Source organism: Orycteropus afer, unplaced genomic scaffold (genome assembly GCF_000298275.1).
Source record: "Orycteropus afer afer isolate SDZICR_OR568_19922 unplaced genomic scaffold, OryAfe1.0 scaffold00272, whole genome shotgun sequence".
NCBI classification, from domain to species: domain Eukaryota; kingdom Metazoa; phylum Chordata; class Mammalia; order Tubulidentata; family Orycteropodidae; genus Orycteropus; species Orycteropus afer.
Genome location: NW_006921859.1, coordinates 2,389,053 through 2,406,834, shown reverse-complemented (window position 1 = coordinate 2,406,834; position 17,782 = coordinate 2,389,053). Strand labels below are relative to the sequence as shown.

The following is a 17,782-nucleotide window of genomic DNA, read 5'->3' as shown; positions in this document are numbered from 1 at the left end:
CAACCGTAGAGTCTTCTACCTCCTCTTTCCTCAGTGTCTCAGAATGTGAAGCTTCCCAAAGCTGCCAGTCTCATCATAATTTTGTACCCTGATTATTTGTCCCTAGTTTCCTTCAGAAAACCACCACCACCACCAAACCCACTGCTATCGAGTCAATTCCGAGTCACAGGAGCCCCCACTGGGTTTCCAAGGCTTCAAATCTTTATGGAAGTAGATTGCTTCAACCTCCTCCCACTGAGCAGCTTGTGGGTTTGAACTGCTGACTTGGTTAGCAGCCAAGTGTCTTACCCACTACACCACCAAAGCTCCTTCAGAAGTAGGGACTAGAAATAAGACTCCATCCTTTGTAGGGTCACCAACCTCTCTCCTCCCCTCAGAGCTGTTGTTGTTGTTGTTACGTGCCATCGAGTCGGGCCCGGCAGAGTTAGAGAAAGATGGGTTAGATCACTTTCTCTTGAAGGCACTTCTCTAATCAGAAGACCCACTCCAGGCTGAATAAAAGGGATACGTTGACTGTCTTCATTCCCTGGGCCCTCAGACTGGGAGCCTCCCTGGCCTGAGCAGGAACAGCTCCCACGGGACACTTCTTTCTTAGGAGAACAGCAGCAACTCAAGCAACATAACCTATATGCACAGCCCAGCAGCTTGATGCCAACACAAATCCTTTATTCCTTCAAAAGACACATTTGGGGTTAAATTAAAGCCCCAGTGCACAATACATGGATTGTCAGTGATTACAATTTGTACCCAAATCAATGCCTTTTATCCTCCTCCACCTTCTCCACCCCTCCCCTTCCCATGCCTGGTAGACTCCAACACCACCAAAAACCCTCTCCCCATCTCCAGGCCAGCTAGCATGTCCATATGAAGAATGCAAACCCAAGTTCATATTGACCTTGGCTCAATTTAATGAGGATGGTAAGTCTGATATTGGAGGTAAAAGCACACCTTGAGGTCAGCCTCCATAAAATGATTTTCTTTTCTTTTTAATCATTGCCTAATAATTTCCCTTTCCATATTCCTGGAATTTAGCTAACTACTCAAACAATAACCATGGCAATCCTTAGATTTTGCCCCTTATATTTCTAAAGACTTTTAACCTCTACTATTTTTAAGTGATCCTTACACTTGTACAAGAGGTAGACAAAGCCATATTATTATCCTCATTTTGCAGGTGAAGAAGTAGAGAGCTCAATGACTTGGCTAAGGTTGCACTGAGAGCTCGTGGTAGACAGTTGGTTTAATTAAGTCCAGGGGTCTGGCAAGAAGCCCCTCGTCACCAAGGGATTGGGGAGACTTACCAAAGCCCACGGGCAGTGCTATCTTCCAGGAGCAGTCCATGTTGCTGGGGTAGTTGCCTGGGAAACCTGGGCTCAGGATCACCCCCTCCATCTCTTCCACTGTTCCCCCACACTGTGCTGTGGCAATGACAATGACAATGACAGAGCACTAGGATACCATCAAGGAGAACATATACTAATTGTAGGAAGTTCTCTTAGAACACCAGTTTTCCTTCTTGTTTTGGTGAAAATATACCCAGTCATACACCATGAACAATTTCTGCATGCACAGCTCAGTGACACTGATTGCATTCGTCAATTTGTGCAAACATTCTCACCATATTTCTCCAATTGTTCCACCACCAAAAAACCAAAACCAAACCCACTGCCATCAAGTCGATTCTGACTTATAGCAACCCTATAGGAGAGAGTAGAACTGCCCCATAGGGTTTCCAAGGGTGTAAATCTTTACAGAAGCAGACTGCTCCATCTTTCTTCTGCATAGCAGATGGTGGATTAGAACTTCTGGCCTTCTGGTTAGCAGCCCAATGCTTTAACCACAGAGCCATCAGAGCTTCATCATTCCACCACCATTGACTTAAATTCACTGCCTTCTAGGCTTCTCATCTAATCTTTCAAGTTGTTGTCAATTTGATCTCACACAGATGATTTTTTAAAAGAGTACAATGCTCAAGGCAGACATACTATAGTAATCAGCTAAACTATATTTTTGTTCAAAGACAATTCCAGGGGATAGTTTTGGTTTAAGGTTTAAAGTTTAAAGACTATCTCAGGGCAATGGTTTTGAGGATTCATCATCCTCAATGCCTTTCCCAAGTCAGTTCCCTTAGTGGGGACACACAGCAAAGGTGGCAGTGGTCTCCTCCAAGGGACATTTGACCATTCTATACACTATTCCCCCAACCTCCCTCCCCTCACTGCTCAATCAACTTGTCCAAGATTGAAGAAAAAGGAACAGGGAAGAGGACTGGCATGCATTGAGGCCCTACTCTGTGCCAGCCCCATGGTGGCATATATTCTATGGGGTGATGGTCACCACTGTGTGCACACCCTCAGAACTCTGCCATGGTTCACATTTGGCCTCCTGGAAATTCATACAGAGTGACTGTGATTAGCATTCCATGGGAAGGTGACCATAAAGCTCTCTGAGAACGGTAATCCCAGGAACTGGGGACATCTGCAATACCAATCACGGTGACTTCAGGGACAGAGTAGGCAGGGCTGGGTACACTGCAGCCTGGTCTGTAGACATCAGTTCTTTTCCCTCACATCTTTCAGGGGAAAGTTTGTGAGAGCAGAAAGGGCTGGTGAGTCAGGGAAGCCCAGAGAAGGGAACAGAATGGAGGCTAGGCAGTGCCCAGCAAGCCCCTTCTGGGAGAGGATGACCCAGGGCAGCTGACTTATGTGTAAGCGGAACAGTGTGGGGTTTCAGAGTGCAGGCTTGGCCTCTGACTGCCCGGGTCACAATTACAGCCCTTCCACCTCCTGTGTGACCTTGTCCAGATTCTAAACCCCTCCAAACCTGTTTTCCCAACTGTGAAATAGCACTTCCCTTGTGGTAGTAGTGTGTTGGTGTTGATATGTGCTGTCGAGTCGGACCCGACTCATAGCGACCCCTCCTTGGGTTTCCGAAGCGGTATCTCTACAAAAGTAGATTGCCCCATCTTCCTTCTGAGGAGTGGCTGGTGGGTTTGAACCGCCACGCTTCTGGTTAGCAGTCAAGTGCCTTAGCCATTATGCTACCAGTAGTGTGTTAGGAGAGTTAAATGAGAAAGAACTGCATTTTCCTTCAGTGAACCGTAGTGCTGATAGTATGAGTGGTTTCCTTGGTGAGGCCTTTACACTATACAGTGGGGGAAAGTGCCTGGTCTGACCTGCCACTTTCTCACCTTCTTGGCTGATGACCAGACCCTGTCTCCTGGTGAAATCACAGGAGGGAAATGCCATCTTGCCCCAGTGACATTCCTGATTCACTTCTAACTCTAAGCTCTGGGCTACACTTTGCAGTTGGGCATCAGGCAAACTTGGGTTTCCATTCTTCATTCTGCTCCTTTCTTTTTCATCCTAAGAGTCTTAGTTTTCCTGTTTGCAAAACTAAGGCTGATACAGTCTCCCCTGAAGCGCTGTTGTGAAAAAACATGTAACATTGTGCCTTCCACATAGTAATCCATTGCTATCTAGTTGATTCCAACTCATAGTGACCTTATAGGTCAGAGTAGAACTGCCCCATAGGGTTTCCAAGGCTGTAATCTTTACGGAAGCAGACTGCCTCATCTTTCTCCTGGAGAGCAGCTGGTGGGTTTGAACCACTGACCTTCTGGTCAGGAGCTGAGCACTTAACCACTGTGCCACAGGACTCCTAGACAGTAGACATCAATAAATGTTAGTTTATCCCTTCTCTAACCTGACTTGAAGCTTCTGAGGGAAAATAATTTTTCTTGTAGCCATTGATCTCCTCATCACTGCTTAGTGAAAAAAACAAAAACAAAAACAAAAAAAAACTCACTGCTGTTGAGTTGGCTCTGACTCATAGTGACCCCTCCTTAGGTTTCTGAGGCAGTATCACTACGGAAGTAGATTGCCCCAACCTTCTTTCCGAGGAGTGGCTGGATTTGACCCACCAGCCTTCTGGTTAGCAGTCACATAAATGCCTTAGGCACTATACCATCACTGCTTAGCACAAGGTAAGAAACCAAACCAAGCTAAGTTCCTGTTTTCCATGTGTTGTGGTTAGCTGCTATCAACTTGGCCCCAACTCATGGCAACCCCACGCACAATGGAACAGAATCCTTTGATTGGTTGGGGTCATGGTGTGATCCACGGAGTTCTCACTGGCTGATTTTCAGATGTAGACTGCCAGGACTTACTTTCTAGTCCACCTTTGTCTGGAAGCTCCATTGAAACCTGTTTAACATCTTGGCAACACAAAAGCCCCCACTGGTGGTGGCGTGCATATGAGGTGTACTGTCTGGGAATTGAACCTGGGTCTCCCACATTAAAAAAAAACAACAACAAACACACTGCCGTGGAGTCAGATCCAACTCATAGCGACCCCTCCTTGGGCTTCTGAGGCGGTATCACTACGGAAGTAGATTGCCAACCTTCCTTCAGAGGAGTGGCTGGTGGGTTTGAACCGCCAACCTTCTTAGCAGTCAAGTGCCTTAGACACTATGCTACCAGAGCTCCTGGGTGTCCCACACAGAAGGCAAGAATTCTACCACTGAACCCCCAACGCTCCCATGTTTCACGTGTAGCTGTTAACATTACCTATTGGTGGATTCATCTGTCTGTCCTATGACAATCATGGAGGAGAGTCCAAAGTACTTCTAAGTTTCATTTGGGTTTGGTTGATTATCTGGAGGCTGAGTGGTTAACAGTAACATTTTCATATGGGTAAACCTCTGATAATTTCTCATTTGGTGGGTGAAGGTTTCCAAAAAGTCAGCCTTGAGTGAGAATTAAGATTATAAAAACATTAATCTAAAATTACTGACTTGGACCAATTCCAGAAAATCAAACTCTCTTCTGATTTGAGTTGGAACTCAATGCTATGCCACTTAGCTCAAACCCCTGGTAAAAGGGGATATAAGTGCATTGAGAAAGCCCGGGTCTCTTACCTATGCAGAGTGGCGGAGGGTAGTTCCATCGCCGCACGGTCCCTGGCATGCAGGAGATATGGGCATGGCCCTGTGGGAATCAGGAACAGGGATGGGCTAGCTGCCCCCCAGGGCACAATCGTACATGCAACCCAGAACAGGGACCTTGTTCCAGCCCCATGTTAAGGAAGAAGATAAACAAAGATACAAGTCATAAAACAGATCTGCTGTGGGATGGGGAGGGAGGCAGAGGAAGAGAGATTTTGGAAAGGACGATTATTAACAGCCATTACTAAGGAAATCTCATTACTAAAGGCTTCTTTGTGAGACTCCTTTAATTACTAAGCTCCCTTGTGGCCTTCAAATGAAAATTAAATTTTCCAAAAGTCTAATCGAACTCAACTTTGCAGGAACATATTGGAGTCTGGCTTGCGCCAAATTGCTAAAGTCAGCAAAGTTTGTCTTTTGCATGAACAGCTCCAGGAGGGGATAACAGTCCCCCAGGGAGCCCTGGGGGCGGGGATGCTACTCCTCTTCTTTGGTGACTGTGCTCTGCTCATGCAAGGCTGGCCAAGACTGGTCCATCAGCCAATCTCATCTCAGGGGACATCTGTTCACTAGCCTAGGGTGCCAAGGGGCAGTACCTGAAGGGCATATCCTGGCTCACATTGGAAAGAGACCACATCGTTCACCAAATAGCGCTCGCCAGACTTCACCCCATTGCTGGGCACTGCAGGTTCTGGACAGCTGCTTAGTCCCACAGCTAGACAAGACAGAGACAGATGGAGAGGAAAACAGATAAGCCCAGCAGGTCAGTGCAATAGTAGGTGGAGGGCAGTGCTGGTGGCAGAGAGAAAGGGGCCTCTGAGGTGGGCTTTCTCTCCTTTCAGCCTCCTGACTGGTGCTTCCCAATGCTTTTCACCTCCTGGCACATAGAGGAAATTAGAAACCTTATATGGCACAGGGGTCAACAGACCAAAGTGCTTTGGAGCAAGTGGGTACCATCTTGGGTGCTCTGCTGTTCTGCCCAGCAACAAGGGTGGAACACACACTTGCCACAAAGGTAGTATCCACCCTCTGAGCTCAGTGGATGGACTTTGGAGCAGAGGCAGAAAATCTGGGGGACTTCCTCAGCCCTGCTCTAAGCCCTCTCACCTCTCTGCATGTTCCTCCCACATCATTCCATCTATTATTTCTGACTTCCTTCCATTTTCCTTGCCTTAAGAAAATAATTCCCACAGTCTAAGAAATTGGAAGAGAAAGGTAAGAAAGGCAAGAAGGAAGGAAAGAAGTTGTCAGTGATGCTCAGTGGCCCAGAAATTGTCCCCTTCCCTGGGACAGTCTGACCTAAGACAGGTTCCCAGCAGGTAAGACTCTGCTGCCTTATTTCTCTTGTGTTTCAAGTCAGGTCAGCCCCTTTCTGGCAGCAGCACTTGGTGGCTCCTTATGCTTCACCTCCTCTGGTCATCCCTAGTCTGGTCCTCACTTGCCACTGGACCCTATAACAGCCTTCTTCTCATCTCGACCCTAAGCCATTGCTGTTCCCATCCGTCCAGCACTCCCAGGAAACTGAAGCTTCTTAAACTTTCAACTTGAGTCAGGGGATGTCCCTGCTCAACAGTTTGCAGTGACTCCCATTGCCTGTTGCATGGAATCTAATGTTCTCATCCTGCCCCTCTAGCCCCTCCATGATCTAGGGACCTAGGCCTGATCCCTTCCAAGATCACCTCCATGGACTTGACTCTCAAATACTTCTCTCTCATTCTTTCCTTCTTGACTTTTCAGATTCAACTTGTATTGAATTTAGTCATTATATGCCCAGCCTGGTGCACAGTGCTCTGATAGGGCATCCGTCTGGACCCTCTGCTCCTGCTTCTCCTCTCCATGTTGCTAGAGCAGCATTCATCAAGCCCTTCCCACGTGCATCATCTCACCCCCTTGAAGCAGGTCTTAGCAGCCCATTTCACAGGCAAGGATGCAGGCTGAGTGAGGCCCAGAGATGTGTCTGCTGGTATGATGCCACTGTTCACATGGAGACCAAGCATGGAGGCCCCAGTAAGCTCATGCTCGAACCTCCGCTCCTGAAATCATCTTCTTCCTTCATGGTCTGCTTGGAATCCCTCCCTGGCTGACTCCCACACAGCAGATGAGAATGTGGCATCTCCAGACTCATGTAGAAGCTCATCTGCAGGTGTAGACACTTAGGGGGCACTCACTAAATTCCTGTATTGATCTCCTGGATGTGGAGTTCTTGGCTCTAGGTAACAAGGCTAGACGAATCTTGATGAGGCAAAGTTACAAAGTGAGCTCTCCACCTATCCCAAAGTAGTCTTGCACCAAGGGTGACAGAAAGGAGAGCAGGGTGTACAAACTAACAGACTTGGTGGTTGGGTCTCACCCTGGGTACCTGCATGGCCCAGAGTGTAGGAGAGGGTAGCTTTGGACCTCTTGGGGACTTCCTGGGGGATACAGGCTCCCTGGGGAAGCCATGTGTATTGAGGGCCTGCAGGCAGCCAGACACTCATGGAAAAGAATGGAAAGGACTGGCCAGTCTAGGTCTCCAACCACCAGCCTCATCTTCTTGGATAGCAGCTGGTGGATTCTCATCTCCCATCCAGAGCTGAGATTTTGATAACTACATATGTTTTATTTTTCTTTTGAGAGAAAATTTACATATAACGAAAGGTACAAATTGTTAAGTTTACATTTGCTGAGTTTTGACAAATGCCTGTACTTGTTACAATGCAAATTCCTATCAAAACTGTGGAATATGACGTTACTCCAGAAAGTACTCTCCTGCCCCTCTCAGTCAATTCCTGTCCTACATGTGCTCTTGGGAAGTAGATAGAGACTTGAAAATAAAAACTTTTTGGTCCTACATCCAAAATTCTCAGCAGCTGGGACAAAACACACCAAGGACAGGCATTAAGATAAATTATCAAATTGAACTTGAAGTTCTTCTTCTTGGCTGTCATCTTGTCTCTCTGCCCGACTCCTACCTGCATCCAAGAAGAATGCTACTCAGTGTTCAGTGAGGTGACCACAGCTTAGTTATTTGAGAACTACTTACTGATGAAGAAAGAGAGAGGTTCAGGAAAGGTGGTGCTAGACGGAAAAGGAGAGGCAGAAAAGAGAGAGAGAGAGTGAGAGCACAAATGAGTGTGGTAGGAAGGAAAACGGGATGGAGAGAGAGAGGCCAAGAGTGAAAGAAATGGGAGGGAGAGAGAGGCGAAGAGTGAAAGAAAAAAAAGGAGCAAGCCAGAGAAAAGTCCATTCTAATTTCTCTTAACTCTGTACAACTTGATTTTTATTTAAGCCATGCTTTTAACAGAGGAAAATTATTTTTTTATATCATATGCAATTTATTACTTTTGGAAACATATTATTCCATTTCCATTTTAATTAAATAAACATTCAACATGAGTCAGCAGTGGAATAACTTCTCAGTTCCTTTCAAAACCATTTGCCTCTACAATAATAGTTAATTTTCCATTGTCTGTGTCCTCTCCATGGATTATCTACAAAACAAAAATATTTGTATAGCGTTCTTGGCTCCCCAGAAATTCCAGTTGCCAAATATGAATGGGGACCTGTCTCCTCCCCTAGCTCATCCGACCACGAGAGGACAGTGCATGATAAAACTTTAACTACTGAGAAAACTACCATTTCCTTTGGACAATGACAATTGGGAAGAGGTGAGTTTTTTTTGTTATTGTTGTTTTTTTCTGGGAATGAGGTGGTGGAATGACAAAGAGATGTAGGAAGAAAGTGTCCTTGGAAGAGGAAAGAACAGAGAAGACCCTAGGGAATATTTAAGCATTTAAATTAAAATACTGGATAAAGAAACAAAACTGGAGAGAAAAGAGAAAAAGGGGTAAAAGGAAAAATATGGATAGTTCAAGAAACCTGGGACACCTCACTCCACTAGATGAATGAAGTTTAGACCTGCGGGGAAGAAGGTCTCAGAGGTTCCTGTCCTGCCCTCTACCCCTCAAGGTCCTTTGTTTCAAACTGGCAGCTCTTTTCCTGCAGGAATACATTTCAGGGGATAAGCACCCTGTGCTCCAGCTAATCCTCTTCCAACCATCCACGTAAAGTTCATTTTTTGAGGCCCAGATGGGTATCTGCATAGCACTCAATGCTGACCCTGACCATATCAGGCCTCTAGTACCAAATGAGGCTTCTATCTGCACAGGCTTATGATGCCAAAGATGGTCAAGCTAACCAGAAGGCTGGAGGTTCAAACCCACCATCCACTCCTCGGAAGGAAGGTTGGGCAATCTACTTCCGTAGTGATACCGCCTCCGGAAACCCAAGGGGGGTTTCAATTCAGTGGCAGTGAGTTTGGTTTTGGTTTTTGGTTGAGTCGACTCCGACTCATGCTGTGTGTCAGAGTAAACCTGTGTTCCATAGGGATTTCCATGGCTGATTTTGTGGAAGTAGATGGCCAGGCCTTTCTTCTGAGCCACTTCTGGGTGGACTTGAATCTCCAACCTTTTGGTACAGCCAAGTGCATAAGTCATTTACACCACCCAGGGCCTGCCCACATTTCTTACTTCTCATTCCAAACCTAACTCAGGATCCCCTTCTGTAATATCTTACCCGGTCACGTTTGGCTCTTTTCCTCTGTCCTTCATTAGCACATCATGTTGCAATAAAATTATTGTTTCTATGTCCATCTATCCCCATAGACTGTGCTTTTGAGGGCAGGGACCATGTCTCATAAATCTTTGTTCCATAAGAATTTAGCTTGGCACATTATAGGCACTCGATGTTTCTTGAACTAAACTTATAAGCCTGACACAAGCATTGCCTCTTTAATGAAGCTTCTCATGACATTTGCCTCCCTACTTGCCCCAGGAAGAAGTGACCACTGAGCCGCTGAACCATGGCTGTACCATCTAGAGACTTCCATGAGAGTATATGTTACTGTTAAGGCACTTTTCTGCCTATCTATCTGCTTCTCTCCAATGGACTCTGAGTGGACTTACACCTCTTGATCTTACACAAAAGCAGCTAAACTTAGTGGAAGCCTAAACCAAAGCAACCCACTGCCATCAAGCTGACCCGACTCATAGAGACCTCCACAGGTTTCTAAGCCTGTAAATCTTTATGGAAGCAGACTGCCCCATCTTTCTCCCACAGAGCAGCTGGTGGGTTTGAACCACTGACCTTCTGGTTAGCAGCCAAATGCCTTACCCACTGTGCCACCAAAGTTCCTTAAGTATTATTTCCAATACCCAGTGGAGAAAAGGAAGAGGCAGGCAGCCCCGGGATGCCCCATGTAGAAAGCAGTCTTCCCAGCAACTTCTTTCTTTTTTGACCTCAGAAGGCACATATCTGTCTAAGAGTTTCTTGTGGTGACCACATTAGGACACTGGAAACCAGAATCTAAGAGCCAAAAAGAGAGAAATCTGGGCCCCAAAGGAGTGATGTTTCCAACCAAAAGAGGAACCTCAAAGATACTTGCATCACAGAATTGGGGGTTGGAGAGGATAGGTTTTAGGACTGGATGAGAGAAGAAATTCCATTTTCCTATATCTCAAATTATATATTGGGTCCTAGGCCAACGACCACACCCCCTTCCCAGTCCTGGTGTCAACACAGAGCAAGCACATGGACTTCAGAGCAGGAGACAGCTGTTGGGAATCCCAGCTCTACCACTAAGTGGCTGTGCCATCTTGAGGTTACATTCTCTGAGCTGCAGCATCCCCATCCAGGTCTGGGTAAGGCTTAGGTGGGATGAAGAATATAAAGCCCCAATCTAATCTCTGTTCATAGTGGGTGCTTGGTAACTGTTAGTTTCCATCCTGAGCTGAGACCTCAAATTCTTACTTTTGTACTCCAAATGGAAGCCGGCTGCAGACACACTGATATCTGAGTAGAAATGAAGGTAGAGCTGGTTGGAGGTGCTGTTCAGAAGGGCAGGCACAGTTGTCCCTGGGGCAAGGAAACCAGAGGTCAGTTAGGCTTCATCTTCATAAAAAAAATGTGGTATATCCATGCAATGGATTATTATTCACCCACAAAAAGGAATGAAGGATTGATGCATGCTACAACAAGAATGAGCCTTGAAAACACCAAGCTGAGTGAAAGAAATTGGGCACAAAGGACTATATATTATATGATTCCATTTATATAAATGAGTTCCTGAGCTTCTCGCTGCACTGTTTGGTTTTGGTACCTACTGACATTGTGCTCCCAAAGCCAAGTAGCCCAATTCTCAAACTCACTGACAAATGAGCACTGCTCAGAGTGTTAGGTCTCCCATGACAGAGGGAGTGGAGACTCCTAATTGCTTCCCGCAGGCTGAGCAGTGACACAGCCAGATGCCAGCAGTGGAGCAAGCTTTTCAATTGGCCTCTAAGTTTTGTCCTCTTCCAGCTATTTTCAAGATAGACTCTGGCATGGATAATTATCTGGATAGTGTGGGTAGTGTAGACAGTTTATTTGAGGCACATGACTCCTTTTTGTAGCTTGACAACATGGAGTATTGGTACCTAAAAGGATTCAGATAATTACCCTGGCCAATGGGCAACAACATACGCCACTGGAATGCAAAATGGTGCAGCTGCTTCAGAAAACAGTCTGGCGGCCACTCAAAAAGTTAAGCATGGGGTTATCCTATGACCCAGCAATTTTACTCCTAGCTACAACCCAAGAGAACTGAAAGCATATATTCACACAAAACTTGAATGTCCAGACCAGCATTATTCATAATAGATAAAAAGTGGAAACAACCTATATACCCATCAATAGGTGAAGAGAGAAACAAAATGTGGTATATTCATACAATGGAATATTTTTCAGCCACAAAAAGAAATAAAGTATTAATACATGCTACAACAAGAATGAGCCTTGAAAACATCAAGCTAGGTGAAAGAAATTGGACACAAGGGACTATATATTATATGATTTCATTTATCTAAAATGCCCAGAATAGGAAAATCCATAGAGACAGAGAGTAGATTAGTGGTTGACTGGTGGGAGGGAGGAATGGGGAGCGACTGCTACTGACTACTTGGCTTTTTTGGGGGGTGATTAAAATATTCTGGAATTATGTAATAGTGATGGCTGTACTACTCTGTAAAGATACTAAAAAAAGCAGTAACATGTATACTTTAAAAGGTTGCATTTCTGGGATGTGAATTATATCTCAGTAATACTTTTTAAAAAGTCTGCCCTCCAAGAGGAGGTCCCTGAAAGCCCCACCTTACCTGAGAAACTCCCCAGCATGGTTACAGTGTTATCTGCACCGTCAAACACTTCCAGGGAGTCCCAGTTCTGCTCTGTGACAAAACTGATGACTTGAATCTGAGAAGGCAGAGGGGTTGAACTGTTCATTAGGCAGCTTGGGTTTGCCCCTCCCCTCCCTTCTCCTCCTCCCTGGTTGTCATTAATTCAATTTCTGAGCACCTACTCAGGGCCAGAAATATCTGGGCTCTTCCAATAGAAGAAAGAGGCAGTTCCTTCCCCTGAGGAGCTCATTGTCCAGTGGGGAAGAGAGATGTGAAATAAATGACTACAGGACAGTGGGCAACTTTGTAAGATAAAAACAACAACAACAACAACAAAAACCCCACTGCCATCAAGTCGATTCTGACTCATAGCGACTCTAAAGGACAGAGTAGAACTGCCAAGGTTACCAAGGCTGTAAATCTTTACAGAAGCAGACTGCCTCATCTTTCTCCCAGCGAGTGGCTGGTAGGTTCAAACTGCTGACCTTTTGGTTAGCAGCGGAAGGCTTTAACCACTGCACCACCAGGGTTCTTGTGACTTTGCAAGGTAGAGAGTGGGAAAAGGAGATTCCAGGAAGAGGGACTACATCAGTCCAACTGGCCTTCTCCTCATCTCTCAAATATGCCTTGGTCTTCCAGTTTCCTACCTTGATTGCATTTGGCATCCTGCAGCAATGAACCAAGAACTCTGCCAGCCAGATGCCAGTCCCTACTGCTTATTGCCTCTCTATTGGCCTTGCAGGCTCCTGATCCATTTTCATGCCATAGCACCAATTCTGGGGCTTCCCTTCACTTGGCTCTTACTGCTAGATACCAGTCATATCCCCAATTCTGCTTTCATGGTTCAGGTGTGATACCCTAAGTATGACACCCTAAGTATGGTTGCTTCTCCATGCTCCCATAAGCTTGTTACTTTATTCCTTTTCCTTACAGGCAACATCTCCCCTACTAACTCCACTGATCTTAAGAAGAAACCCCTTATACTGGGTTGAATAGTGTCCCCCTAAAACCCCAGAATTCGACCTTATTTGGAAACAGGGTCTTTGAAGATGTAATTTGTTAAGAAGAGGTCATACTGGATTTGGCGAGCCCTCAATCCAATGACTAGGTGTTCTTATGAGAAGGCCATGTGAAGATACACAGGAAAGAAGGTCATGTGACAATGGAGGCAGAGATTGGAGTGATGTAGCCACAAGTCAAAGAATGCTAACAACTGCCAGAAACTAGAAGAGAAAGAAAGATTCTTTCAGCCTTCAGAGAAAACATGGCCCTGATGATACCTTGATTTTGGTCTTCTGGACTTCAGAACTTTGAGAATAAATTCTATTGCTTAAAGCTACCCAGTTTGTGGTAATCTATTCTGGCAGCTATAGGAAACTAACGCACATCTCAAACTATGTGAAAAAAATTTCTGGTGAACCCTCCTCAATTTTTATATTCTAACTCCAGGTCTACTTCTTTTTAGCCTTCCCTGTCAACCCCAGCTATACCCACCTTTCTTTCCTGTCACTTGTCCCTCTTCTCAGGCCCCTGAAGCTCCTGCAGTCTGTGAGCTGCTGTGTTTTCCGTTTGTGGACCACACTTTCATACTTGCACTGAGTCTCCTTAGCCATAGGGCTGTTATCTCTCCTCCTTGGATCCTCCCTAGTCCAAGATTTGGCAACAGCCAGAACCTGTGGTCAGTCACCTGCCAGACTGAGGTGCCACCTTGCCCCTACCTGGATGCCAGCGCCTTCGGGGACCATGATCTTCCACACGCAGTTGAGGCTGTTCAGGTAGGGCTCTGGGAAACCAGGGGATAGGATGGTGCCCCTGCGCTCTGTGAGGTTGCCTCCACATGGCACTGGGGAAGACAGGCAGCTCCTGGTTGTCTCTGTAGTCCTCCCATGCTCCTCCCCAAATGGACTCCCCCCTCAGGGCCTCCCAGCCTCCATTAGTGACTCCTCCCTGTGTTGGCTTCTCCCTTAGGGACCCCAGTCCTGCTTTCTCTTTTTGTTTTTGGTCTCCCCCATGACTTCTCTCCACATAATCCTTCTTCAGAGACCTGGGCCTTCAGCACCACCCATGCTCCTTTCTTCTCATACTGGTATCTGTTCTGCAACCCCAGCCCCTTCCTCTTCTTTTCTGCCCCCTACATCTAACCCACAGGACTAGTAATTTGGCCTAAGTGGGACACTCTGTGCAAGTTATGCTGGTGGAAGGTGCTGCTGTGTGACTTGGGACATCCACCGGAAATGACTGTTTGCTGCTTCCCCCATCCTCAGGTTTTGGTTGTCTAGGCACTCACCCACACAGGTTGGTGCTGAGACATTCCACTGGGCCAAGGCCCCAGGAACGGGGAGGCACTCGATCTCTGGGGATCCCTGCAGGGCATAGCCGGAGTTGCACTCGAAGCGGACCACAGCACCCACTGAGAAGTCACTGCCCAGTCTCTTGCCATAGCGGGGCTCTGGCACCGAGCTGCACTGCGTGGCACTGGTTCGAGGCACCGCTGCAGAGGGACAAGGGCTTTGATGGGGAGGCCTCACTCATCTAGGAATTGCCTGAAGATTTACACTTAGTGGGACTGGAGCTGAGGCAGTGTGGATGGGGCTATGAGAGGCTCTGAGCACTTTCCCTGAGGGCAAGGCTAGGGGGGCTATCTAGAATAATGCTCCTTTTATTGAAATCTACTTAGACACAAAATGCTGCACCAGAGTTTCTGGAAACCCTGAGAGCTGGTGGGAGCCCACTGCGCTCAGACGTGAGGCTCAATTTTGCTCTTTGCCTTTATAGGGATGCCCCGCCCCCTTCAGGATTCCATGTCCTCTAACAAGGAGAATGGCTCCTTCTTCCTCCACAATCAGGGCCTTTCCCTCTGTCTTTGGCTTCTTCTCACCATGTGCCTTACGATTTTGCCCAGGGCCCTATTCTCCATAATCTGAATCTCCCTTCACTGCTCCCCACAATGGCAGATAAGATGCTTGAACCCAGTCCACAGAGATGTGTCCCCTGTGGCTGGACTAGCCCCGTACAAGGGAGTGCAGCTCATCCTGGAAACAGGTGAATAGGACCATGCATGGAACCTGGGTCTTGCAAAGGTGGATGGTCTCCCAGAGAAGGAGAGCCTGGGGTTTGCAGGTGAGGCCATGATGCTTCAAGACTTTGCCCTGAAGGCCAGTAAGGAAGGGAACACACATTTATTGAGTGCCTGCTTCATGCCAGCTACTTTGTGAGTCTCTTTTAAACCTACTTATGGCCCTCTGAGGTAAGTACTATTATTATCTCCATTTTTACAGATGAGCAAACTGGGACTCCAAGAGGTGGAGTAACTGGCCCCCAGCTAGAAATGGCAGAGCTAGATTCAAAGCCATGTCCATCGCATTTCAAAGCCTGTGTTCTCCTTCACATTTTCACTGTGCCCGGCAGACAAAACCAAGATCCATGGGAAAGAGTTTACATAAGAGGCCTGGGCTGGTACCCCAATGTCATCTGGACTATACCAGACAATGGCTTAGGGGATTAGCTTCCCATGTCTCATTTTTCCCCTCATCAACATAGATTTTTGCCTAGAAAATGTCTGTTAAGTAAATAAATATATAACATTAACCTGAATTCCTGGGAACTTGCCCACAAACCAGTAATTGCCCCAAATGCCCTGAGATTGAGGCTCAGGACGGGGGTCCAAGTTCACTTTCCTTTGGCCAGTGAGTCACTGAAGCTGAGACTGCTTTAGTACCTCCCACGTCTGTGTCCAACATACCTTGGTAAACAAAGTGGAAACCTCTAGCTGGTGCTTGGCCTTTGGCACTGAACTTAATGAGAACTTGATTGGAGGTGGCCAAGGGCAGCGATTCTCCTGCCAAGATAAGGGGTGAGGAGGAGAAGGAGAGAGTGAGTTTAGCAGTAGAGCCCAGCAGGAAAAATCCAGTCCAAGAAGGAGGACTGCCAATACCTCACACAGTAATTCCTTCCACAGCCCAGGTCTTTCTGAAATAAAACTTAAGGTTTTCACCACACCTTAAAGTTAACAGAGGGCTTTCATGGCCATGGTCTTATCTTGACCCATGGTCAATATGAAGTTGGCAGAAGAAAGTTCAGGTCATCTGTTTATAGATTAAGAAAGAGAGGTTCAGAAAGATGAAATGACTGCCTGGAAAGGAGAATGCTTCCAAGGACGTGTTGACCTATGAGGATGGGGAGAATGGCTTTATCAAACTGATTGGTGGTTTACTTGCAAAACTGACATTCATCTGATGAAAAAAGTGCCACTGGCTTCTAGGAAGGAGGGTGGGTGATGTGATTATCTGAGAATAACTGTTTTTTCCCAGGTCTCCAGTGAAATGATCGATAACTAGAGTGATCATATTTGATTGCTCACACTAGAACACTTTTGAGAGTGGAAGGGTCTGCTATTAATCATTAAACTGGGACAACCAAGTGTAAGCAGGGACTGCCCAAGGAAAACCAGACTGTATTACCATTCAGCCAATAGCATACAAATTAGTGAAAACTTGCATTGGCACAGGAAGCTAAGGGGGTTGATGGTCTTTATATCAGAAGATAAAGACATATTTTCTACTTGATGGTACAGATGGGACGAGAATCAAGATGGCACCAACTGCACCTGCAGCTGTGAAGTGTAGCTTGTTATTACTTTCCTGTGGGAGAGCCCTAGGAAGACATGGGAAGGTGGGCAGTTGCATGGCCCCTCTGCACACAGACCCTCTGCAGCCTTAGGGACCCCAAGGACAGCTGCTGACCTCACTATCAGAAGGGAAGTAGGGACTACAGAAAGCCAGGCTACCCCTCTACTGCAGGTGGGACTAGCCAAAGACCACTGGGAGGCACATCTGGCTCTCCAGTACTTCTAGAAAGTTCATGTGATGCTGTCAGCACTGGGTAGTTCAGAGCTTTTTGTACAGCACATTTAGATTGACATTTGACCCTGATGGCTGAGCCTGGCTAAGAATCATCGCCCCAGCTAACTTCTGGCTGTCAAAGCAAATGAAAATAAAACAAAGTCTCTCTCCATTATCACCTCCATTTGTACCTATTGCCTAAGTTTCAACAGATGAGAGAAAAACAAAACCCAACTTTTCCATCTTCCCCTCATCTGACCTAACATAGCTAGTTAAGGGCCCCAGTAATCTCTTACGGAACCTATTTCAACATCTAATCCTGGGCACACACAGTCCTTCCACTCCATAAAAACAAAACAAAACAAAACAAAACAAAAACCACATAGTAGGATCACATATGCATGCAAAAGCTGGACAGTGGAAAAAGACAGAAGAAGAACTGATATATTCAAATTGTGGTGTTGGCAAAAAATACTGAATATACTGTGGAGTGCCAGAAAAATGAACAAACAAGACTTTGGCTCGCCTGCTTTGGACATGTCTTCAGGAGAGATCAATCGCTAGAAAACATCATTCTTGGTAGTGGGTCAGCATAAAGGAGAGAAACCTTCAATGAAGGGAATTGACACAACAGCCACAACAATGCACTCAAACACACCAATGATCACGAAGATGGCGCAGAACTGGGGAATATTTCATGCCTAACGTCATCATGCTAACCAGAAGGCTGGCGGTTCAAACCCACCAGCCACTCCTCGGAAGGAAGGTTGGGCAATCCTACTTCCGTAGTGATACTGCCTCGGAAA

At 46.3% G+C, this 17,782-nt stretch overlaps 1 protein-coding gene across 1 annotated transcript in view; it reads right to left on the bottom strand.

Moving 5' to 3' along the window:
- The window catches only part of CSMD2 (CUB and Sushi multiple domains 2), a 972,087-nt gene that overhangs the window by 154,111 nt on the left and 800,194 nt on the right, over positions 1-17,782 (bottom strand). The window contains exons 33-40 of the mRNA XM_007950414.1: positions 15,878-15,973; positions 14,423-14,626; positions 13,854-13,978; positions 12,115-12,211; positions 10,733-10,837; positions 5,542-5,660; positions 4,919-4,988; positions 1,302-1,418 (exon numbers count right to left, since the gene is read on the bottom strand). Coding sequence (XP_007948605.1) covers positions 1,302-1,418; positions 4,919-4,988; positions 5,542-5,660; positions 10,733-10,837; positions 12,115-12,211; positions 13,854-13,978; positions 14,423-14,626; positions 15,878-15,973 — 933 coding nt within the window. The remainder of the gene's footprint in view (positions 1-1,301; positions 1,419-4,918; positions 4,989-5,541; positions 5,661-10,732; positions 10,838-12,114; positions 12,212-13,853; positions 13,979-14,422; positions 14,627-15,877; positions 15,974-17,782) is intronic.